Consider the following 19,836-nt stretch of genomic DNA (forward strand, 5'->3'; position numbering starts at 1 on the left):
GGTTTACTTTAAGACATCTACAAATATTTGTTATAGACTACAAAACGTCTTAACGCTACCTTTCGTTATGAGCGCTTTACTGTTTTTCTTGGAAAAGGTAAAAATACACCTGCATATGCGCGGTTTTTTTTTTACTTTTTCACTTCTTTGTTATACGGCAAATGCTAATGAAATATTACTTTTCTTAGCCATTTTCTTCTTCTACTTCTTCTGCTGCTGGTTAAGTTTGAAATTTTTCACAATAACTTGTCACTTTTGCCAAGACGGATATGAATTCCTGAGCATGTTGTTTCCCCCCCCCCCCCCCCCTGTAATATAAGTCAAATATTATGCTCAAAGCAGGAAATTTCTTTCCAATTTCCGTTTTAAGCAAATATTAAGAGATAATGTCTAATCCCAGCTGTTTTTGTGGGAGCCAAAAAAAAAAAGTTTCCCCCATTTTTTGGTTGCCAGTTATTTCCCAGAAATTTGAAAAGGAAATGAATTTGTTATAAGATATCTTAAGCAAAAGAAGAAATGAATGAAACTCTTTGAACTTGAAAGATTTGAATGAGAAATAAAGCCCAAAAGGCCTCATGTTAGAGGTGCTTATGTTGTACCATGTGCCGTATACGTGATATTCATTTGAACAAATTGGAGTGGCAACAATCATACGCACGCTGGTACCTCACAGAAGGCAAACAAATGTGAGGGAAATGAATTATGAATTTCATATGAGGAAAAGTTAAGTCAGAAAATTAGACAAGACTGTGCAGTATTTTTCATGGTGGTTAATGCCCTTTAAATAACTAATCCCTGTTAAAGGCCATAGCATTTTTTAGCAAAATCCATATAGAATTAAAAACATACCCGCGCGATTTGCTCTTTGTCAACCTATTTTCCATGAAAATAATTTTCAATATGGGATTCAAATGAAAGGTATTTCAGAGTATAAAAAGAAAAGGATAGGTAATGTAAGGTAAGGTTAAAAATAGGGTGCAGATATTAATCCGTCCCATGCCACTATAGATATACATCCAAGCCAATAATCGGCCTGTTTTGGGCTCTAAATACTGCAAAATAAACTCGAAAATCCCCAATTGTTTTCCAAAGCACGCCCCTAAGTTGATTCATGTCTGATATTGTGTTCCCACCAAAGTTCCGACGGCTGTTAGCCGCGAAAACTGAGCAAAGACATAGGAAATGCTCCAACCCACAGTGGGAGAAAATCGAAAAAAAACTAGTAAAAAATATGCCGTGTGAGCACGGAGGTGTTAGCGAGACCGTGTAAAAAATTTCAAGGACCTGGTCCTTACAATTTTAAGTGCCTGCCAAAAGGTCTGAGCGCCTTTTGGCAGGCCCTTAAAATTGGTCACCTCGATATTTCCAAAAATTGTTCGGGCTGCCAAATCTTCATTTGTGGTCCGATTTTGAAAGGGATATGTCCCGTAGGCCCATGCAAAATTTGTTTGCACTTTACAATATTTCTACCCTTTACAACTACTTTACTAAAAACAAGTAAAAAGGCATTAAGTTCGGCCGAGCCGAACATACTGTTTATCAGGAGATCGGTGTGTATGGAAGCTATGTCTAAATATAGTCCGATCCGAACCATATTTGGGACGGATGTCGAGAGACCCAAAACTACCCACTGTTTCAAATTTCAGTGAGAGCTACTCACTGATTCAAATTTCAGCGAAATCGTTTAAAAAATAATGCTTTTAGGGGTTTCAGACACTTTATTTAGAGATAGGTCTATATGGCAGCTATATCTAAATATAGTCCGATTAATCCATATATAGGTCAGATGTCGGGAGGCCTAAAACTACCCACTGTTTAGATTTACTCTCTGTTTCAAATTTCAGCGAAATCGGGTAATAAATAAAGCTTTTATGGGCTTCAGACCCTTTATCGGCATATCGGTCTATATGGCAGCTATATCTGAATATAGTCCAATCTGGAATATATTTGGGTCAGATGTCGGGAGGCCTAAAATAACTCACTGTTTCAAATTTCAGTGAAATCGGATAAAAAATAAAGCATTTTTTGGCCTTAGACCCTTTATCGTCAATCGGCTTTATCTAAATATGGTCCGATTTGGCCTGTTCAAGAACTTAACTAGCGTGCATCAAAAAGGCGTATCAGTTCAATATCTCAAATTTGAAGGCTGTAGAGTGATTACAACAGACGGACAGACAAACGGTTGGACGGACAAACGGATAGACGGACAGACGGACAGACGGATAGACGGATGGAAACCATCCTTGCCTGAAAGAGGTATTTTGGAGATTTCCGTAAAAAAATATCTCTATTCGTTTTTTTTTTATTTTTGAGCACTATCTAGCAAAAAAAAAATTTGGAAATCGCACCACAAATTTTCGAAATACCCAGTTGACCTATGTCGAAATACCGAGTTGACCTATGTCTGGATGTCCTACTCATTATCATAGTATCTACGATAAGTTCCATGGTTTTGAGTAGAAAGGTCGTAAGGCTTATAGGTCTATAGCCCTTTGGTGTCGCATAACTTTCCACCTGCCAGGCTTTCGCAGTATATGCAAGTCCTAGGCGCGCTTTGAAAATAGTGGCCAAATGCGGCGCCAGATAGTCGGCCTCTTTCTGTAGTACTTTTTTGACTGTTGTACGGTTCTCTCTCCTTCACCCCCACTTTACCCTTCTTTACCTCACTTTTTTTCTCACTGCCTCTCCCTCTCTCTCTCTCTCAAACTTTAAGTCCCAGTCTTTCTCTCCGTCTCTCAAAAAACTCAAAAGTTCTCTCTCAGTCTCTCTATCCGTCACCCTCACCCTCACCGATGACGAGATATTATAGACCTCAAGTGGACTTTTTTATATGGATTTTTGAGCACTATGCAGCAAAATTGGAAATTGGACTACTAACCAAGATTTAACAGCCCCAACAAGTTTTCAAAATGCCGAGTTGACCAATTTAAGGCGTCTGCCAAAAGGTGCCCTCACAAGCTCCTCAGCTCTAACCATTCCAAATTTCAAAGAGATACATTTACCCGTTCTCAAACGACATCTTTTTTTCTAGTTTTTTTTCGATTTTCTCCCACTGTGCGCTGTCATAGATAATAATTTGAGCTTGTGCCCGCCACAAGATTTACAAAATCCCTTAGCTACCAGCCAGTATACGTATAAGTGATATCAATTAGTTTTCTCTTAGCTCCCCTTTAACACCCAGCCTAGCCAGAGTGCGTATAAGTGATATTAATTACTTTTCTCATAACAATATAAAGTATACGCTCCCTTTTACCAATTAGCCAAGCATTTTTCGATTTTCTTAAAGATTTTTGAGCACTATGCAGCAAAATTGGAAATTGGACTACAAACGAAGATTTGACAGCCCCAACAAATTTTCAAAATACCGAGGTGACCAATTTTAGGCGTCTGCCAAAAGGTACCCGCACAACCTAGGGCCTTAAATTTTTGACCACGATCTTGCAAGCTCCTTAGCTCTAACCATTCCAAATTTCAAAGAGATACATCTACCCATTCTCAAACGACATCTTTTTTTCTATTTTTTTTTTTCGATTTTCTCCCACTGTGCGGTGTCATAGATAATAATTTGAGCTTGTGCCCGCCACAAGACTTACAAAATCCCTTAGCTACCAGCCAGTATACGTATAAGTGATATCAATTAGTTTTCTCTTAGCTCCCCTTTAACACCCAGCTCAGCCAGTGTGCGTATAAGTGATATAAATTATTTTTCTCATAACAATATAAAGTATACGCTCCCTTTTACCACTTAGCCAAGCATTTATTCGATTTTTTTAAAGATTTTTGAGCACTATGCAGCAAAATTGGAAATTGGAAATACCGAGGTGACCAATTTTAGGCGTCTGCCAAAAGGTGCCCCCACAACCTAGGGTCTTAAATTTTTGACCACGATCTTGCAAGCTCCTCAGCTCTAACCATTTCAAATTTCAAAGAGATACATCTACCCGATCTCACACGACATGTGTTTTTCTATTTTTTTTTTTTCGATTTTCTCCCACTGTGCGCTGTCATAGATAATAATTTGAGCTTGTGCCCACCACAGGATTTACAAAATCCCTAAGTTACCAGCCAGTATACGTATAAGTGATATCAATTAGTTTTTCTCTTAGCTCCCCTTTAACACCCAGCCCAGCCAGAGTGCGTATAAGTGATATTAATTATTTTTCCCATAACAATATAAAGTATACGCTCCCTTTTACCACTTAGCCAAGCATTAAGTCCAATTTTCTGTTTTTAGATTCACTTTCAACACTTTGCTTTGTTTTTAATGATTTTAATAGTCAAGCAATTAAAATATATTTTTGATATAAAACCTAGCCCTTTTTTTCCAACTAACCAACTGTAGAATGTTATAACCCAAAATCTTCGCTTTGATAGCCGCTTCTTCTAAATTTATCTTTGATGACTTATTTTGTAAACTTTAGCCTAAAATTTGGCGATAACAATCTGCAGTTGTTTTTGTGTTTCTCTTTTTTTCGTTGTTCGCCTTAACATCTCATAGTTCTTTTTTATATTTTCTTGCCTCATAAAATTGTGTTTAACAAACATTTTAATTAGTAACAAGCATTATGTCATTTAATTCCCAAAACGAAGAGAGAGAAAAAAAAAAAATCATACGAAAATCCAAGCAAAAAGAAGTGAAACACATTAGCCACAGCAGAGAAAACAACAAACGGGGAAAAAGGGACTGCAAAAAAAAATTATAACACAACAAAACCATTTGTCCCAAACAAAGGTATTGTTAAATAACAACAAACGGAAGGCAACAAGGTTTCGAAGCAAAAAAAAAGAAAACAAATACGAAAACAGTTAATGAATGCTCAGTAATTATGCTCTGGGGGATAGGGAATGTTAAAACGTAAAAACATTTCAAGCAAGGCTACAGCAAAAAAAAAAAAGCACATGGCCAAACGGAATGAAAAGCTAAACACTGCCACCAAATTGAACAACTAACTGCCAAGGCAACATTTTTTGCAAAAAAAAAACACAACAACGCCATATAACTGGATATTATGGTAACAAAAAGTCAGCAGGAAGAAAAACTCTTCAAGTTCGAGTTTTACTTTTAAAGACCCTCGCTATGCCAGCACCACAAGTGTACACTTGTCCAGATTTTCGTTTGTCATAAGCCAGCAAAAGTAATGCTGTCTCTGACATACAAGCCTTAAAAATGGAAAAACCTCGAAAAACGTAAAGAAAATCAAGAGGTCACTTCGAAGTAGATGTTCGTTAGTTGGTTAGTAGTTAGTTACCAACATGCCAAAAGTCTTGGGTAATGTCTGTGGCAGCTATGTGATGCCTTTAGACTAAACTGCCATTACTACCCAAAGGCAGAGTTTAATATTTTTCGTTTCCTCAGACCTCCATCTCTTAAAAATAAAACAAAATATCCACATCATGCACAACAATGTCCAAGATGCCACCAACCAACATCATCGTCATACTACAATACCATTGCCTTACTTAGAAAAATAGTTCTAGTTTTTCTCAACTTTTCTTTCCTTGAATGCTTTTAGCAGCATCATGCTTATGCCATAGCTGAAAACTGCAGCCCTCTGAAGAAGAAGAAGTGGAATGATTTGATATTAAACAACTTGAAGAAGCAAGTGAAAGACAAATTGCTTAAAGAAACCAGCTATGCTAGAATAAATATGGCACACAGATAATATGTCTTTTGTATAGCTGCAGGGTGGTAAGGGGAAAAAAGTTGTTGTTTGCTCTCGTGTGGTTGGGGACAGATAGCCAAATGCTATTAATAGAGTTCAAGAAAATTAACAAGGTTGGTTGCTTGCAATATTTAATCTAGTTTTTTTTTTTTTTTTTTTTTGATTAACATTATTGGACGTATGAGTAATATTAATTTTATGATAAATGAACAGAAAACACAAAATCATGGTGATGTATGAGTAATATGAATTTTTTGATTGAAACAACACTTTATCGTGGCGTATAAGTAATACGAATTTTATGATTGAGGCGTATGAGTGATATTAAATATTTATCTTAATTGAAGATTGAGAATAAAAATAAGAAACAGAAGAGAAAAATAAAAACAACAAGTAAAAGCGTGCTAAGTTCGACCGGGCCGAATCTTGGGAACCCACCACCATGGATTCTGTTAAAATATGGGAGCTATGTCAGGTTCTTGACCGATGTAAACCGTACAGAACACTATATGCAAAATTTCAGCTGAATCGGAGAAAAATCGCGGCTTGTAGGGGCTCAAGAAGTCAAATCGGGAGATCGATTTATATGGGAGCTATATCAGGTTCTTGACCGATTTGGACCGTACATGGCAGAGTTGTTGGAAGTCATAACGGAACACCACTTGCAGAATTTTAGCCAAATCGGATGAAAATTGCGGATTCCAGGGGCTCAAGGAGTCAATATCGGGAGGTCGGTTTATATGGGAGCTATATCAGGTTCTTGACCGTTTTGGACCGTACTTGACACAGTTGTTGGAAGTTATAACAGAACACTATATGCAAAATTTCAGCTAAGTCGAATAAAAAGTGAAACTTCCAGGGGCTCAAAAAGCCAAATTGGGAGATCGGTTTACATGGGAGTTATAACAGGTTCTTGACAGATTTTTACCGTACTTGGCACAGTTGTTGGGAGTCATAACAGAACACTACATGCAAAATTTCAGCCAAATCAGATAAAAATCGCGGCTTGTAAGGACTCAAGAAGTCAAATCTGGAGATCGGTTTATATGGGAGCTATATCAGGTTCTTGACCGATTTGGACCGTACTTGGCACAGTTATTGGAAGTTATAACGGAACACAATGTGCAAAATTTCAGTCAAATCGGATGAAAAATGAAACTTCCAGGGGCTCAAGAAGTCAAATCGGGAGATCGGTTTATATGGGAGCTATATCAGGTTCTTGACCGATTTGGATGGTACTTGGCACAGTTGTTGGAAGTCGTAACAAAACACTATGTGCAAAATTTCAGCTAAATCGGATGAAAAATGAGGCTTCCAGCGGCTCAAGAAGTCAAATCGGGAGATCGGTTTATATGAGAGCTATATCAGATTCTTGACCGATTTGGATGGTACTTTGCACAGTTGTTGGAAATCATAACAGAACACTATGTGCAAAATTTCAGCTAAATCGGAAACTTCCAGGGCTCAAGAAGTCAAATCGCGAGATCGGTTTATACGGGAGCTATATCGAAATCTGAACCTATATGGTCCATTTGCATTTCCCCAATGACCTACATCTATATTAAGTATATGTACAAAATTTTAAGTGGCTGGCTTTACGCGTTCGACCGCTATCGTGATTTCCACAGACGGACGGATGGACGGACATGACTATATCGATTGAGGATGTCGAAACGATCAAGAATATATATACTTTGGGGTCGCAGATCAATATTTCGAGGTGTTACAAATCGAATGACTAGATTAGTATACCCCAATCCTAAGGTGGTGGGTATAAAAATCCGGTAGCAAATGCGCCTTTTATGGGTCCAGTACCTTAAATTGGGTGATCGGTATATATATGGAAGCTATATCCTAATAAAGTCGAATCCAAACCATACGCGGTGCAGATGTCAAGGGGCCTAACGCAACTCACTGTGATAAATTTCGGCAAAATCGGAATCAAAATACGGTTTTAATAGGCTTAAGACCCTAAATCGGTAGATCGATATATATAGGGAAGCCATATGCAAATAAAATCCGATTTAGACCATACATGGTACGAGATGCCTTGCGCAACTCACTGTCCTAGATTTCAGCGAAATCGGATACAAAATGCGGCTTTATTGGGCTTAAGACCCTAAATCGGCAGATCAATATATATCGCAGATATATCGAAATATAGTCCGATGTAAACCCTACACGATACGGATGTCGAAGGGCCTAATGCAACTCACTGTGCTTAATATCAGCGAAATCGGACACAAAATGTGGCTTTTATGGGCTTAACACCCTAAGTCGGCAAATCGGTATATATAGAAGCTATATGCAAATATTGTCTGATCTAGACCATACACGGTATGGATTTCGAAGGTCCTAATACAACTCAAGTAAGTAAGTATTGCCCATGAGAATTCCACTAAGGAACAGGGACAAACTTCTTTCATATCAATGAGTGCAGTCCGATTGAAGTTTAAGCTCATTGATAAGGGGCCTACTTTTTATAGCCGTGTCCGAACGGCGTGCCACATCTCTTTGGGGAGAAGTTTTTACATGGCATAGTACCTCGCAAATGTTACCAGCATTAGGAAGGGAAAACCACCGCTGAAATGCCGAATGCTTCCTAATGTAAGTCACTGTACTAAATTTCGGCGAAATTGGATACAAAATGCGGTTTTTATGGGCTTAAGACCCTAAACCGCAGATCGGTATATATAGCCGCGATACTCAAATATAGTCCTATATAGACCATGAGGGGTTCAGATGTCGAAGGGCATTACGCAACTCGCTGTGCCCAAATTAAGCTAAATCTAATGGCGCGCCCTCTAGAAAAGTCTACACAGGCTCCTAAATTGGCTTAATACATTTCTCTTGCACGTTTAGTTAGTGCTTCCATCTGCTTAATTGTTTCACAACTTGAAGTCGTGTGCTCTATGGTACGGTGCTATGACCCCCGGTGCGTATAAGTCATAATAAATATTTTCTGTATTTATAACACTCATACGTCCACTGGGTTTTAAGAATTCGAGTTTACCCTTCCCCTTGATCAGTCTTCTTTGTCTTGTCATTCCCAATAAACGACATTTCAAACGTACGAATGATTCCGTTATTGTAGGAGACGAAGGAAAGACAGGTGGACAGAAAGACAAGAAGACGGACACAAAGACAGATAGAATGACAGACAGACAGAAAGAAATGACAAACAGACAGATTGAAGGACGTGAATAGACAGACAGATAGAGGGACAACAAGTTATATAGTAGAGCAGACGGACAGATGGGCAGACAGATAGAGTGACGGATAGACAGATAGAGAGACGGATAGACAGATAGAGAGACGGGCAGACAGATAGAGAGACAGACCGACGGATAGACATACAACCAAACAGACAGAAAGACGGACGGACAGAGAGATTGACAGACAGGCAGACGGACGAAAATTCCACACATCTTGCGATGCATAAAAAAGATGGACTGTCTGTCTGTCCATCTTTTTTGGGCAGACAGATAGAAAGACGGACAGACAGATAGAAAGACAACCAAACAGATAGAAGGACGGACAAGCAAACAGACGAACGAAGATTTCACACCTCCACCGATGCCAAAAAGAAAACGGACAAACAAACTGGCAGACAGATAGAGAGACGGACCGACGGATTGATTGACAGACAGACGGACGAAGATTCCACACCTCCACCAAAAAAATGGACAGACAAATAAAGAGACGGATAGACAGACAGATAGAAGGATGAACAATCAGACTTGCAGACGGAGATACAGACAGAAAACCAGACAGTTAGAAGACGGACAGGTAGAAAAACGGCCAGACATAGAGAAAGGCGGACAGGTAGACAGATAGACAATGTATACGAAAGATAGGCGGACTAGGACATATCTCGATCGAATATATATACCTAATGCGTATGTAAATCATATCCCCCATTGCGTATAAGTAATAATTATTATTCTGCGAACTAAAACACTCATACCACCCAGGGGATAAATCAAAGATTCGGCACAGTTGTGCAGCTTCTACAGAACAATTGGCCCGGATGACGTTTTCTTATTTATTTTATGTTGCAAATTCTTATGCAGAGGCAACATCTCCTTTATGTTTTGGAAGCTCTTATACATTTTGCTGTTGGCTCGTTTTTTGTGCTGCTGTTGAGAATATAAAAAAAGACAACAAAAAATGCCAAGCAAATCATTCGAAATATGACCATAAATACCACAAGCTTTTAGTCTAATCAACCAAAGTGCCAACGAATAAAAAGAAGATGCACAGTAAAACCACAAAAAAAAACATACCACATACCCACACACACACATAAATACAAAAAAACATAATACAACGTTGAAAAACGAGGTTAATGAATGTCATTGTGTTTAAGGGCATCTTTGTCATTATGGCGGGAAAAGGCACACACATTGTTACAGTTACTAATACAGTGATCCAGATGAGCACTCAAAAAAAAAGGAGAGAAAACTTTATGGCCAAACGTTTATATATAAACCAGCACAAATAAAACATAAATATGTTTGAATTTATGTCATTGCTGGAAAAACCTCAGGGGGAGTACAAAAAAAAACACATAATTTGGCACAATCTTGTTAAAGTAGGTGGGGGTTAGACAAAAAAAAACGGTAACCCAAAGGGAAAGTTGTAAAGACAAGGCTGGGGTTGAAGAGGCTACCCAGAAAAAAATCCCCACAAATGTTAGTGGGTTAACAGGAAACGGAAGTTTTACAAAAGCATTAAGTGGAATTAAAATCCATGTATGGCAAGAGAAGTAGTAACAGAGCCTTAACCAAAAATGACATGAGTTCAAGTGAGCACTTTAAGTATCTATTTCAAAATTAATCCCTAGGCATATTGGGGGTTTGCCCAAGCATCCTTTGAACCTATTAGCAGCAGTTATTCCTTGATTTTAATCAAACATACAAGGCTTTTTTCTATGCTGCTAATGCTTTTCATTTGCCTCGTCGGCTTTGGCTTTGGATGGTTAAGGCATATATCGTATGTTGTGTATTTTAATCTCTCCCACTTGGAAAGTTTTGAGGTTGCTCCCTATGCCAACACAATAACTAAATGCCAAATATCCTTTTTATTTTTAAGGCCCTAAAATAAATCCTTGAACTAAATTGTTTGCTAATGAAATTTAAAACCACAATTTTATTCTTGTATTCAATGAATGTGAATGAAAGGCCCAAGACATCCCTCAATCCAAGTGATGAGCCACCATATGGTATTAAATGCCAACATGCCCGCACACACCCTACAAACTAAGGCCCCTCTCTGGCCACAATGCCTCTAAAAGGGAAGGCTATAAATCCTTTATAGAAACTTAATTGTTACCATGTATTAGAAATGGGAAATAGGCATATTGTTTGGGGCCTTTCCTTAGGTCTCTTAAGGCAAAACAGCCAGATAGGGAAAGAGAGAGAGAGAGAAAGTAAAGCGGAGAGCTGAAGTGCGGTTATTTGATTTTTTCAACGCCTTTTGCTGGGCAGGCGGCTTGCTGTGTGTGAAAGAAAAAGGATTTTTTAATTAGTTGTAGCCATAAAAGGCAAGCGAAACAACAGAAAACATCCAAACCGTTTATTGTCAGCTACGAATAACAAAAGCCAAAGCAAAACAACATTAGCAGCGGCAACACCACCATCATCACCATTGCCACCGCTTCAATGTCAGTAATCACAAAGGATTTCTCATTTTAATTGGCTTGAAGACCACACAATGGCAGTTCCTCTAAAAGTTACTCCTACAAACACCAAACGGCAAGTCTTAAGGCTTTGGCTTTGGCTTGGCACAGGCAGACAGCTGTGCTAACCAAAACATCATCGGGAGCAAAATACAATAAAATGGCACAACCAAATCCTCTTTCCTCTTCTCCTCCCCCTACCACCCTTTGCTATTAAGCCTCAACCACAAATTATTTTCATTAGATTTGAAATCATATTAAATACATTCAACGCCAGCAACAATAGCTGCTAAAGAGCAAAAAGAAGAACAACACAAGCAGGGCAGAAATACTTATGGAGAAAAAACAAAACAAATATCAGCTCTTATAATAGGCTAAACACCATCACCAGCACAGCTTTCACCACTTTCTTGCTAGCAGCCTTTCAAAACCATTGCTTTTGCACTTCTCTTTTAGGGAGGGGCTCAAGCCCAAAATTGAAAAAAGGCAAACAAATAAACAAAGCAGTAATGACAGGATAGTAAGTTGAAAAAATACAACAACATAGGATTTTTATTTTGATGAGAAGCAAACACTCAATCAAGGCAAAAAAAGAGTTTGTTTTTAAGAAAGGGTAAATGACTGGATAATATAAACGAGGCCCAGAAGGAAGTAACAAATCACAAATAAACTGAAATTGAATTGAGCTGGGTATAAGGTAACTTGGGGTTTATAATAATTAATTAATATAACTTATACGCAACATAGTTCCAATGACTTTTACTTAAGCCATTAACACCTGATCCTCGATTCTCTTGTACGATTTTTATGAAATTTCATATAAGTATTATATGCACATAATGAATTTAAAAATGTATAAATATTAAGAAACTTTGAAAGGATTAAAAAAATATAAAACAAATGAAAAGAAATTTAAAAAAAATGGAAAAATTTTTATAAAAATTTTACAAATCCAAAAAATTTAAAAAAAACAACCAAATATATTAAATAAAATTAAAAAAAAAAAATAAAAATTTTGAAACAAAAGTAATTCAGCAAAGAAATTCTTTCATATATAAAAAAAAAACAAGAAAAAAATGTGAAAAAAAAATTTTAATATCTCAAAAAAATTTTAATTTTTGAAAAAAAAAATTAATTTTTGAAAAAAAAAAATTTTAATTTAAAAAAAAATTTTAATTTTAAAAACAAAATTTTAAATTTTTGAAAAAATATTTAAAATTTTTTACAAATCCAAAAAATTTAAAAAAACAACCAAATATATTAAACAAAATTAAAAAAAAAAATTTTAAAATTTTTAAACAAAAGTAAGTCAGCAAACAAATTCTATCATATATAAAAAAAACAAAAAAAATTTTAATATCTCAAAAAAATTTTATTTTTTGAAAAAAAAATTAATTTTTGAAAAAAAAATATTAAATTAAAAAAAAAAAAAATTAAATTAAAAAAAATTTAAAATTTTTAGAAAAAATAATTAAATTTTTCAAAAAAAAATTTTATTAAAAAAAAATATATAAAAAAAAATTAATAAAGGGGATAAACCGATGTTTATTACCAGGAACAGGCACGAGGTACTGGATATTACCTTTGTATCGGAATATAAAAGTGGAAGAATATGCGACTGTGAAGTGTTGGAAGACCACAGCTTCTCTGATCATCGTTCCCAGCCTTGGAGAAAATACTGAAGTAGTGGTCCCTCGGCTAAACAGAAGATAGGGGGATTAGGATAACTTTCGGCACAAATTCTGCACGTCTATCCCTATAGACCAGAAAAGGAAGTGGAAACCACGGAGGATATAGACATAGTGGTCAAGCGTATCACAAAGGCCCTGATTGACTCGCTTGTGTCAGCATGTCCTAGTGCCAAGCCAAGGGGCATACAAAAGCCACAAGAGCACCTCACGATTGGGACATCTATAAGGCCGAGCAAAAAAAATATAAGGGCGAGGTGAGAACGGCTCAGAACAGATCCTGGGTAGAATTCTGCAGCCTGAGGCCTCTAGGCTAAAGAAGTATCTGTATTCGAGTCTTTTTACGGTGGGTATGGACAATGTCTAGTGAGAATGTATGGACAATGTCTAGTGAGGAAACACTAGAACTATTCGTTGATACACATTGCCGTGGGAAATTTTCCAACGGACAACGTGGCGCCAGAAGAGGTTGTCATTTGTATGCATTCGTCGGAGGCTATTAGAGAAATTGTGTCTGAGCCGAAAATCCTTTGGGCGATATAAAGTTTCGACTCCTTTAAGTCACCAGGACCTGATGATGTATCACCGGTCGAATTAGAACCTGTGTCTGATAGACTGGTTCCCTGCCTTAGGAAGATATACTCTGCTTGTATCAGCATGTCACATATACCTGTTGAATGGAGGGCCACAAAAATCATTTTCATTCCGAAAGCAGGAAAACCCTACCACACGAAGGCGAAAGATTTTCGTCCTATTAGTCTATCATCCTCTATGCATGAAGGGTTGCTAGAAACATATTTTAAAAATCCATGCAAAACAGAAGTAATTCCTTTCAGCAGGAGGTACAAGTTGCCTACAGTGGCACCTGTCTCCTTGGGTGGAGAGAATGTTCCATTTACAGGAAGCGCAAAACACCTGGTTGTTTTGCTGGACAGGAAATTGGACTTCAAATCTAACATTTTGGAAAGGACAAGAAAGGCAACTCTTGCCTTATACACCTGCAAGAGAGCCATTGGCAAAAGTTGGGGGTTTAGATCGCGCGTCATGCATTGGATATATACTGAAAGTTGTCAGACCTATAATGCTATATGGTGTGGTGGTCTGGTGGACAGCGCTTCAAAAGGTATATACCGCAGTTGTCAGACCTATAATACTATATGGTGTTGTGGTCTGGTGGACAGCGCTTCGAAAGTCCACCTACTCTTCAATACTCAACCGGATACAAAGGTTGGCTTGCGTGTGCATCACAGCCGCATTGAGGTCTTTAATTTAATGCTACATCTAATGCCTCTGGACATTGCGGCTAATAAAAACTGCTGCCATGAGGCTAAGGGAGCTTTATCTTTGGTCATATGGCGGCTATTGACATTGTGTTATCCTTGATACAATATCCGATGTTCCTGGAAGTGTGGATTACACCCTACCTGAGCCGCTTTTTGATAAAAAGTACTGTACCACTATTCCTCATAGAACCGATTGGAACTACGATATCCCTGTTAATAGAAGTTACATAGACTTCTAGGCTTTGGGGTGTGCTCTAAAGATCTACAACTGGTCATATCGAAAAGGTTCCCGACCACTGCAGTGTGTATCAAGCGGAGATCCTTGCAATTAAGGAAATGGTAGAATCGCTAAGATATAATGTCATTACGACGATTGACATAAATATCTTATCTCAGACAGCCAGGCAGCCATTAAATCCCTGTATACATATTTATGAATACAAAAGCTGCCCTCGACTGCCGCACATCTCTCAACGAGATGGCTGAACAGATCAAAATTCACCTGTTCTGGGTGCAGGGCTACAAAGATGTCCCATGGAATTGTAAAGCGGACGAGCTTGAGAGACTAGAAACTACCCTACACATTCCAGGGTAACTGGAATCTGGAAGTTTGCCTCTAGCGACATGTAAGTTAAATAAGTTGTCAGGACCAGGCCCGAAGGACAACGAATGATAGATGGTCACTAAGATGGGGCTGTGAGCATTCCAAAACTATGTGGCCTACTCTAGACCTGAAGAAGTCTATCGCTTTGCTGTCACTAGCTAGAACAGACGTCTCAGTCATTCTGTTCGTCATGACAGGTCAGTCTAATCGGAAAACATGCTGACAGACTGAAGTTTGCCAGCAACGACTTTTGCAGAAGCTGTGAGGACATCGAAGAAAAAGAGACTAAAGAACACCAGACAGTCAGAAGGAGTTCCATATTAGGTTCTAATTTCTTTGAGAACCTGTCTGATTTAGCGAATGTAAACATTCGGAAGTCATTAGGCTTTTTAAAGCGATGTGGAAAGTTCAACGGTAGGAGCTAGAAGGCATCTTCCTTCTTCTGTTCCTGAGTCTGATGGCAAACTGCCACTTAAACCTAACCTAACCTTATAGTCATAGATCGATGTTTTGAGTTGCTACACACGGAATGACGATATTTATATACCTCCTTTCCTTGGTAGTTGATATAAATAGCCATAAACAAACAGACATACAATCTCAAGGGCTTTATACAACAACTATATTTTTTGGTGTTACCACAGTAAGAATATAATAAATGTGTTGTATAATAAATACAAAACTTCCTCCAAATAAACTTGCTTGCATCCAATCCAACAACCAAAGAGTATGATTGATATTAATTCCCATCTCCCCAAATAAAATCAATCATACGCTCCCCCCCCCCCCCCCACTTATGTTATGGCAAGAAAATCTATAAACTTTTCTCATTCTATAATTTCTTCTAAAACGTAATCCTTGCCATTTGTTATCTAAACCCTTAGCGCCGTGAGAATATGAATGACACATACTTTCTATAACATCGTTAATATCAATCATATCAGCTTCTGGTGTAATGTGTCTGTGTGTGGGTGTGGGTGTGTGTGTGTTTGGGTGTGCACAGCAGGGAGACAAATCATCAACGTTAATTCCATCATATTTTATATTACACTCCCTTCTATACAGCGCATACTTATGGCTTTTGTGTTCTCCCCTTTCTCTCGCACCCTCTCTTGTAGGTTCTTTTATATTTTTAACAATTGAAAGTGAGGATGCTACACTGCTGCAACAACAACGAACATTGGCCTCGACCAAAAGGAATATTTCGCCACACCTCAAGCAGGCGACAAGCACAACAACGGGGAATAGTGGCGGAGCAACCAATAGCAACAGCAACAACAACAACCTGTATCATACACAACAACAACAGCAGCAGCATGTAGACAATGGAACAATGAATGCAATTGGTGCGGGTTATACATCATCATCATCATCCTCAGCATCATCAGCATCCTCGTCCATGCCTCAAATGATGGAGGGCATGATATCATTGAATAACAATGATTTCAATTATGGTGATGACTTCACACCTCAGTACGCCTTATCACCGGACACTTACGATGTACGCCAAAGGACTATAGAAAATATATGGGACATAACAGTTTCCTTGAATATTTTATACAAGGAGAATTGGACAAAGTGAGTAGAGTTGGGCTTAGGCTAAGGTTTCTTCACTTAGGTCAACTTGTGTTTCAATTTCCTTTGCTATTTGCTTCTATTTCACATCATGACCATTAACATTTGTACTTTTATCTCCTCTTCTTCTACGTTTTCTCCCTGTTGCAGATTGGCAGCTCTGGAAATTGCTAAATTTCAAGACCAATTAATTAAGAGACTGAATGAAGATGCCATGGTGCAATTATCGCACGACACCGATGTTAATGGCCAAACACCGGCTACGGAAGCCGTTCTACTATTCCATCAGCATGGCTTGTCGCCGCACCATCATCATCACCATCACGAATGGAATTTTGCCAAGGCCTTCCTCTATTCGTTAACGGTATTGACCACAATTGGTAAGTGTCCGGACGGAATGTCGGCAAAAACAAAAAAAAAAATGTCCAAGAAAATTGAATTTGAAACAAGCATAAAATGGATTTGGAATGGTGTGCAGCAGACATTGGTTGATTGATTTAGTGCGGTCCTTAGGTGGTGTGGTGTGGCGTGATGCGATGGCCACAAGTGTAGCTTGTTTGCAAGAAAACTCAATTATGTGGCAAATGAAATTGGAAATGTGTAAATAAGCTAAGCAAAATTGCCCATAAGATGATGACTTGGCTGGTAAGGGTGACAGTAAAATTGAGAAATATCATAGCAGCAGCAACAAACCTTTGATTAATGTGTTGGTGCTAAAAAAAAGCCTAAAGACAGTGGAATAATTCTTGGAAACTAGGGTTGCCCAAAAAGTAATTGCGGATTTTTTAAAAGAAAGTAAATGCCTTTTTTAATAAAACTTAGAATGAACTTTAATCAAATATACTTTTTTTACACTTTTTTTCTAAAGCAAGCTAAAAGTAACAGCTGATAACTGACAGAAGAAAGAATGCAATTACAGAGTCACAAGCTATGAAAAAATTTGTCAACGCCGACTATATGAAAAATCCGCAATTACTTTTTGGGCAACCCAACAGTTAAATAAGATAGCCTTTTTATGCACACCACCATAGGATTTTTTTTATATAATCAACAGGACAAAAAAGAGCCAACAGCAAAATATGTTCTTTTGAAGAGTATGAGCTTCCATAGTATAAAGGAGATTTCGCTTCTGCATAAGAATTTGCAACATACAACAAATAAAAAAACGTCGTCTAGACCAATTGTTCTTGAGACCCTCCACAACGGTAGAGAAATTTTGAATTATTTTATCCCCTAGAGCGTATGAGTGTTTTAGTTCACAGAATAACGTTTATTACTTATACGCAATGGGGATCAGCTTTATATATCTATTAAGTATCTACTATTTCGATTGAGATATTTCCGTCCGTCCGTCTGTCTGCCTGTCGGTTTGTCTGTCCATTCAAAAGGCACGCTAACATTCGAAGGAGTAAAGCTGGCCGCTTGAATTTTTGCACAAATACTTTTTATTGGTGTAGGTCAGTTGGGATTGTAAATGGGCCAATGTTTGATATAGCTGCCATATAAACCGATCTTGGGTCTTGAATTCTTCAGCCTTTTGAAGGCGCAATTCTCCACCGATTTGACTGAAATTTTGCATGAGGTGTTTTGGTATAGCTACCAACAACTGCGCTAAGTATGGTTCTAATCGGTCCATGTTTTGATATAGCTGCCATATAAACCGATCTTGGGTCTTGACTTCTTGGGCCTCTAGAGGGCGCAATTCTCCACCGATTTGACTGAAATTTTGCACGAGGTGTTTTGGTATCACTACCAACAACTGCGCTATGTATGGTTCAAATTGGTTCATAACCTGATATAGCTGCCATATAAACCGATCTTGGGTCTTGACATCTTGAGCCTCTAGAGGGCGCAATTCTCATCCGATCTGACTATAATTTTGCACGAGGTGTTTTGGTATCACTTCCAACAACTGTGTTAAGTATGATCCAAATCGGTCCATTTTTTGATATAGCTGTTATGTAAACCGATCTGGGATCTTGACTTCTTGAGCCTCTAGAGGGCGCAATTCTCATCCGATTTGACTGAAATTTTGCACGAGGTGTTTTGGTATTACTACCAACAACTGCGCTAAGTATGGTTCAAATCGGTCCATGTTTTGATATAGCTGCCATATAAACCGATCTTGGGTCTTGACTTCTTGGGCCTCTAGAGGTCGATATTCTCGTCCGATATGATTGAAATTTTGCATGAGGTGTTTTGTTATGACTTCCGAAAACTGTACTAAGTATGGCGCAACTCGGTACATAACCTGATATAGCTGCCATATAAACCGATCTGGGATCTTGACTTCATGAGCCTCTAGAGGGCGCAATTCTTATCCGATTTGGCTGTAATTTTGCATTTGGTATTTTGTTATGACTTCCAATAACTGTGCTAAGTATGACGCAAATCGGTACATAACCTGATATAGTTGCCATATAAACCGATCTGGGATCTTGACTTCTTGAGCCTCTAGAGGGCGCAATTCTCATCCGATTTGGAAGAAATTTTGTACATCAGCTTCTCTCATGACCTTCAACATACGTGTCTAATATGGTCTGAATCGATCAATAGCTTGATACAGCTCCCATATAAACCGATCTCCCGATTTTGCTTCTTGAGCCCCTACAGGGCGCAATTCTTATCCGAATGAACTAAAATAAGACACAGTGACTTCTACAATGTTCAGCATTCATTAATGGTCCGAATCGGACTATAACTTGATATAGCTCCAATAGCATAATAGTACTTATTCAATATTCTTTGTTTGCCTCAGAAGAGATAAAGCGTATAGAACTCAACAAATGCGATCCATGGTGAAGGCTATATAAGATTCGGCCCGGCCGAACTTAGCGCGCTCTTACTTTTTTATTTTAATTTTTTTTATTTTGCTTTTTATTTTATTCTTCTTTTAGTCAAATAACAAGTAGCAACATTGTACTTTCAATGAATAAAGGATTTAAGTGCGTATACTTAACAACAGTTATAAACAAATCTATTGCTGTTAATCATACGCCCATATAGGCATCTAACATAAATGACTTTTTATAACTTCAGTCATATACACTTCCGGTTGAGCCAAAGCTGAGTTGCGTAAGTCCTCTCAACATTTTTTTTTATTTTACTTCAATTTAATTTTTTTTTTAAATTATTTATTTATTTTTAATTTTACTTTAATTTAATATTTGAAATTATTTATTTTTTTTTTATTTTAGTTTTTTATTTTGCTTTTTATTTAATTCTACTTTTAGTCAAATAACAAATGGCAACATTATAAAGGAGTTTAGTGCGTATACTTAACAACAATTATAAACAAATCTATTGCTGTAAATCATACGCCCATATAGACATCTAACGTAAA

General features: G+C 37.7%; 1 protein-coding gene across 1 annotated transcript in view; it reads left to right on the forward strand.

Moving 5' to 3' along the window:
* LOC106089449 (uncharacterized) overlaps positions 1-19,836 on the forward strand; it is a 198,283-nt gene that overhangs the window by 155,641 nt on the left and 22,806 nt on the right. The window contains exons 3-4 of the mRNA XM_013255300.2: positions 16,037-16,496; positions 16,644-16,873. Of these exons, the coding sequence (XP_013110754.2) occupies positions 16,037-16,496; positions 16,644-16,873 (690 nt within the window). The remainder of the gene's footprint in view (positions 1-16,036; positions 16,497-16,643; positions 16,874-19,836) is intronic.

This window comes from Stomoxys calcitrans, chromosome 4 (assembly GCF_963082655.1).
Source record: "Stomoxys calcitrans chromosome 4, idStoCalc2.1, whole genome shotgun sequence".
Taxonomy (NCBI): domain Eukaryota; kingdom Metazoa; phylum Arthropoda; class Insecta; order Diptera; family Muscidae; genus Stomoxys; species Stomoxys calcitrans.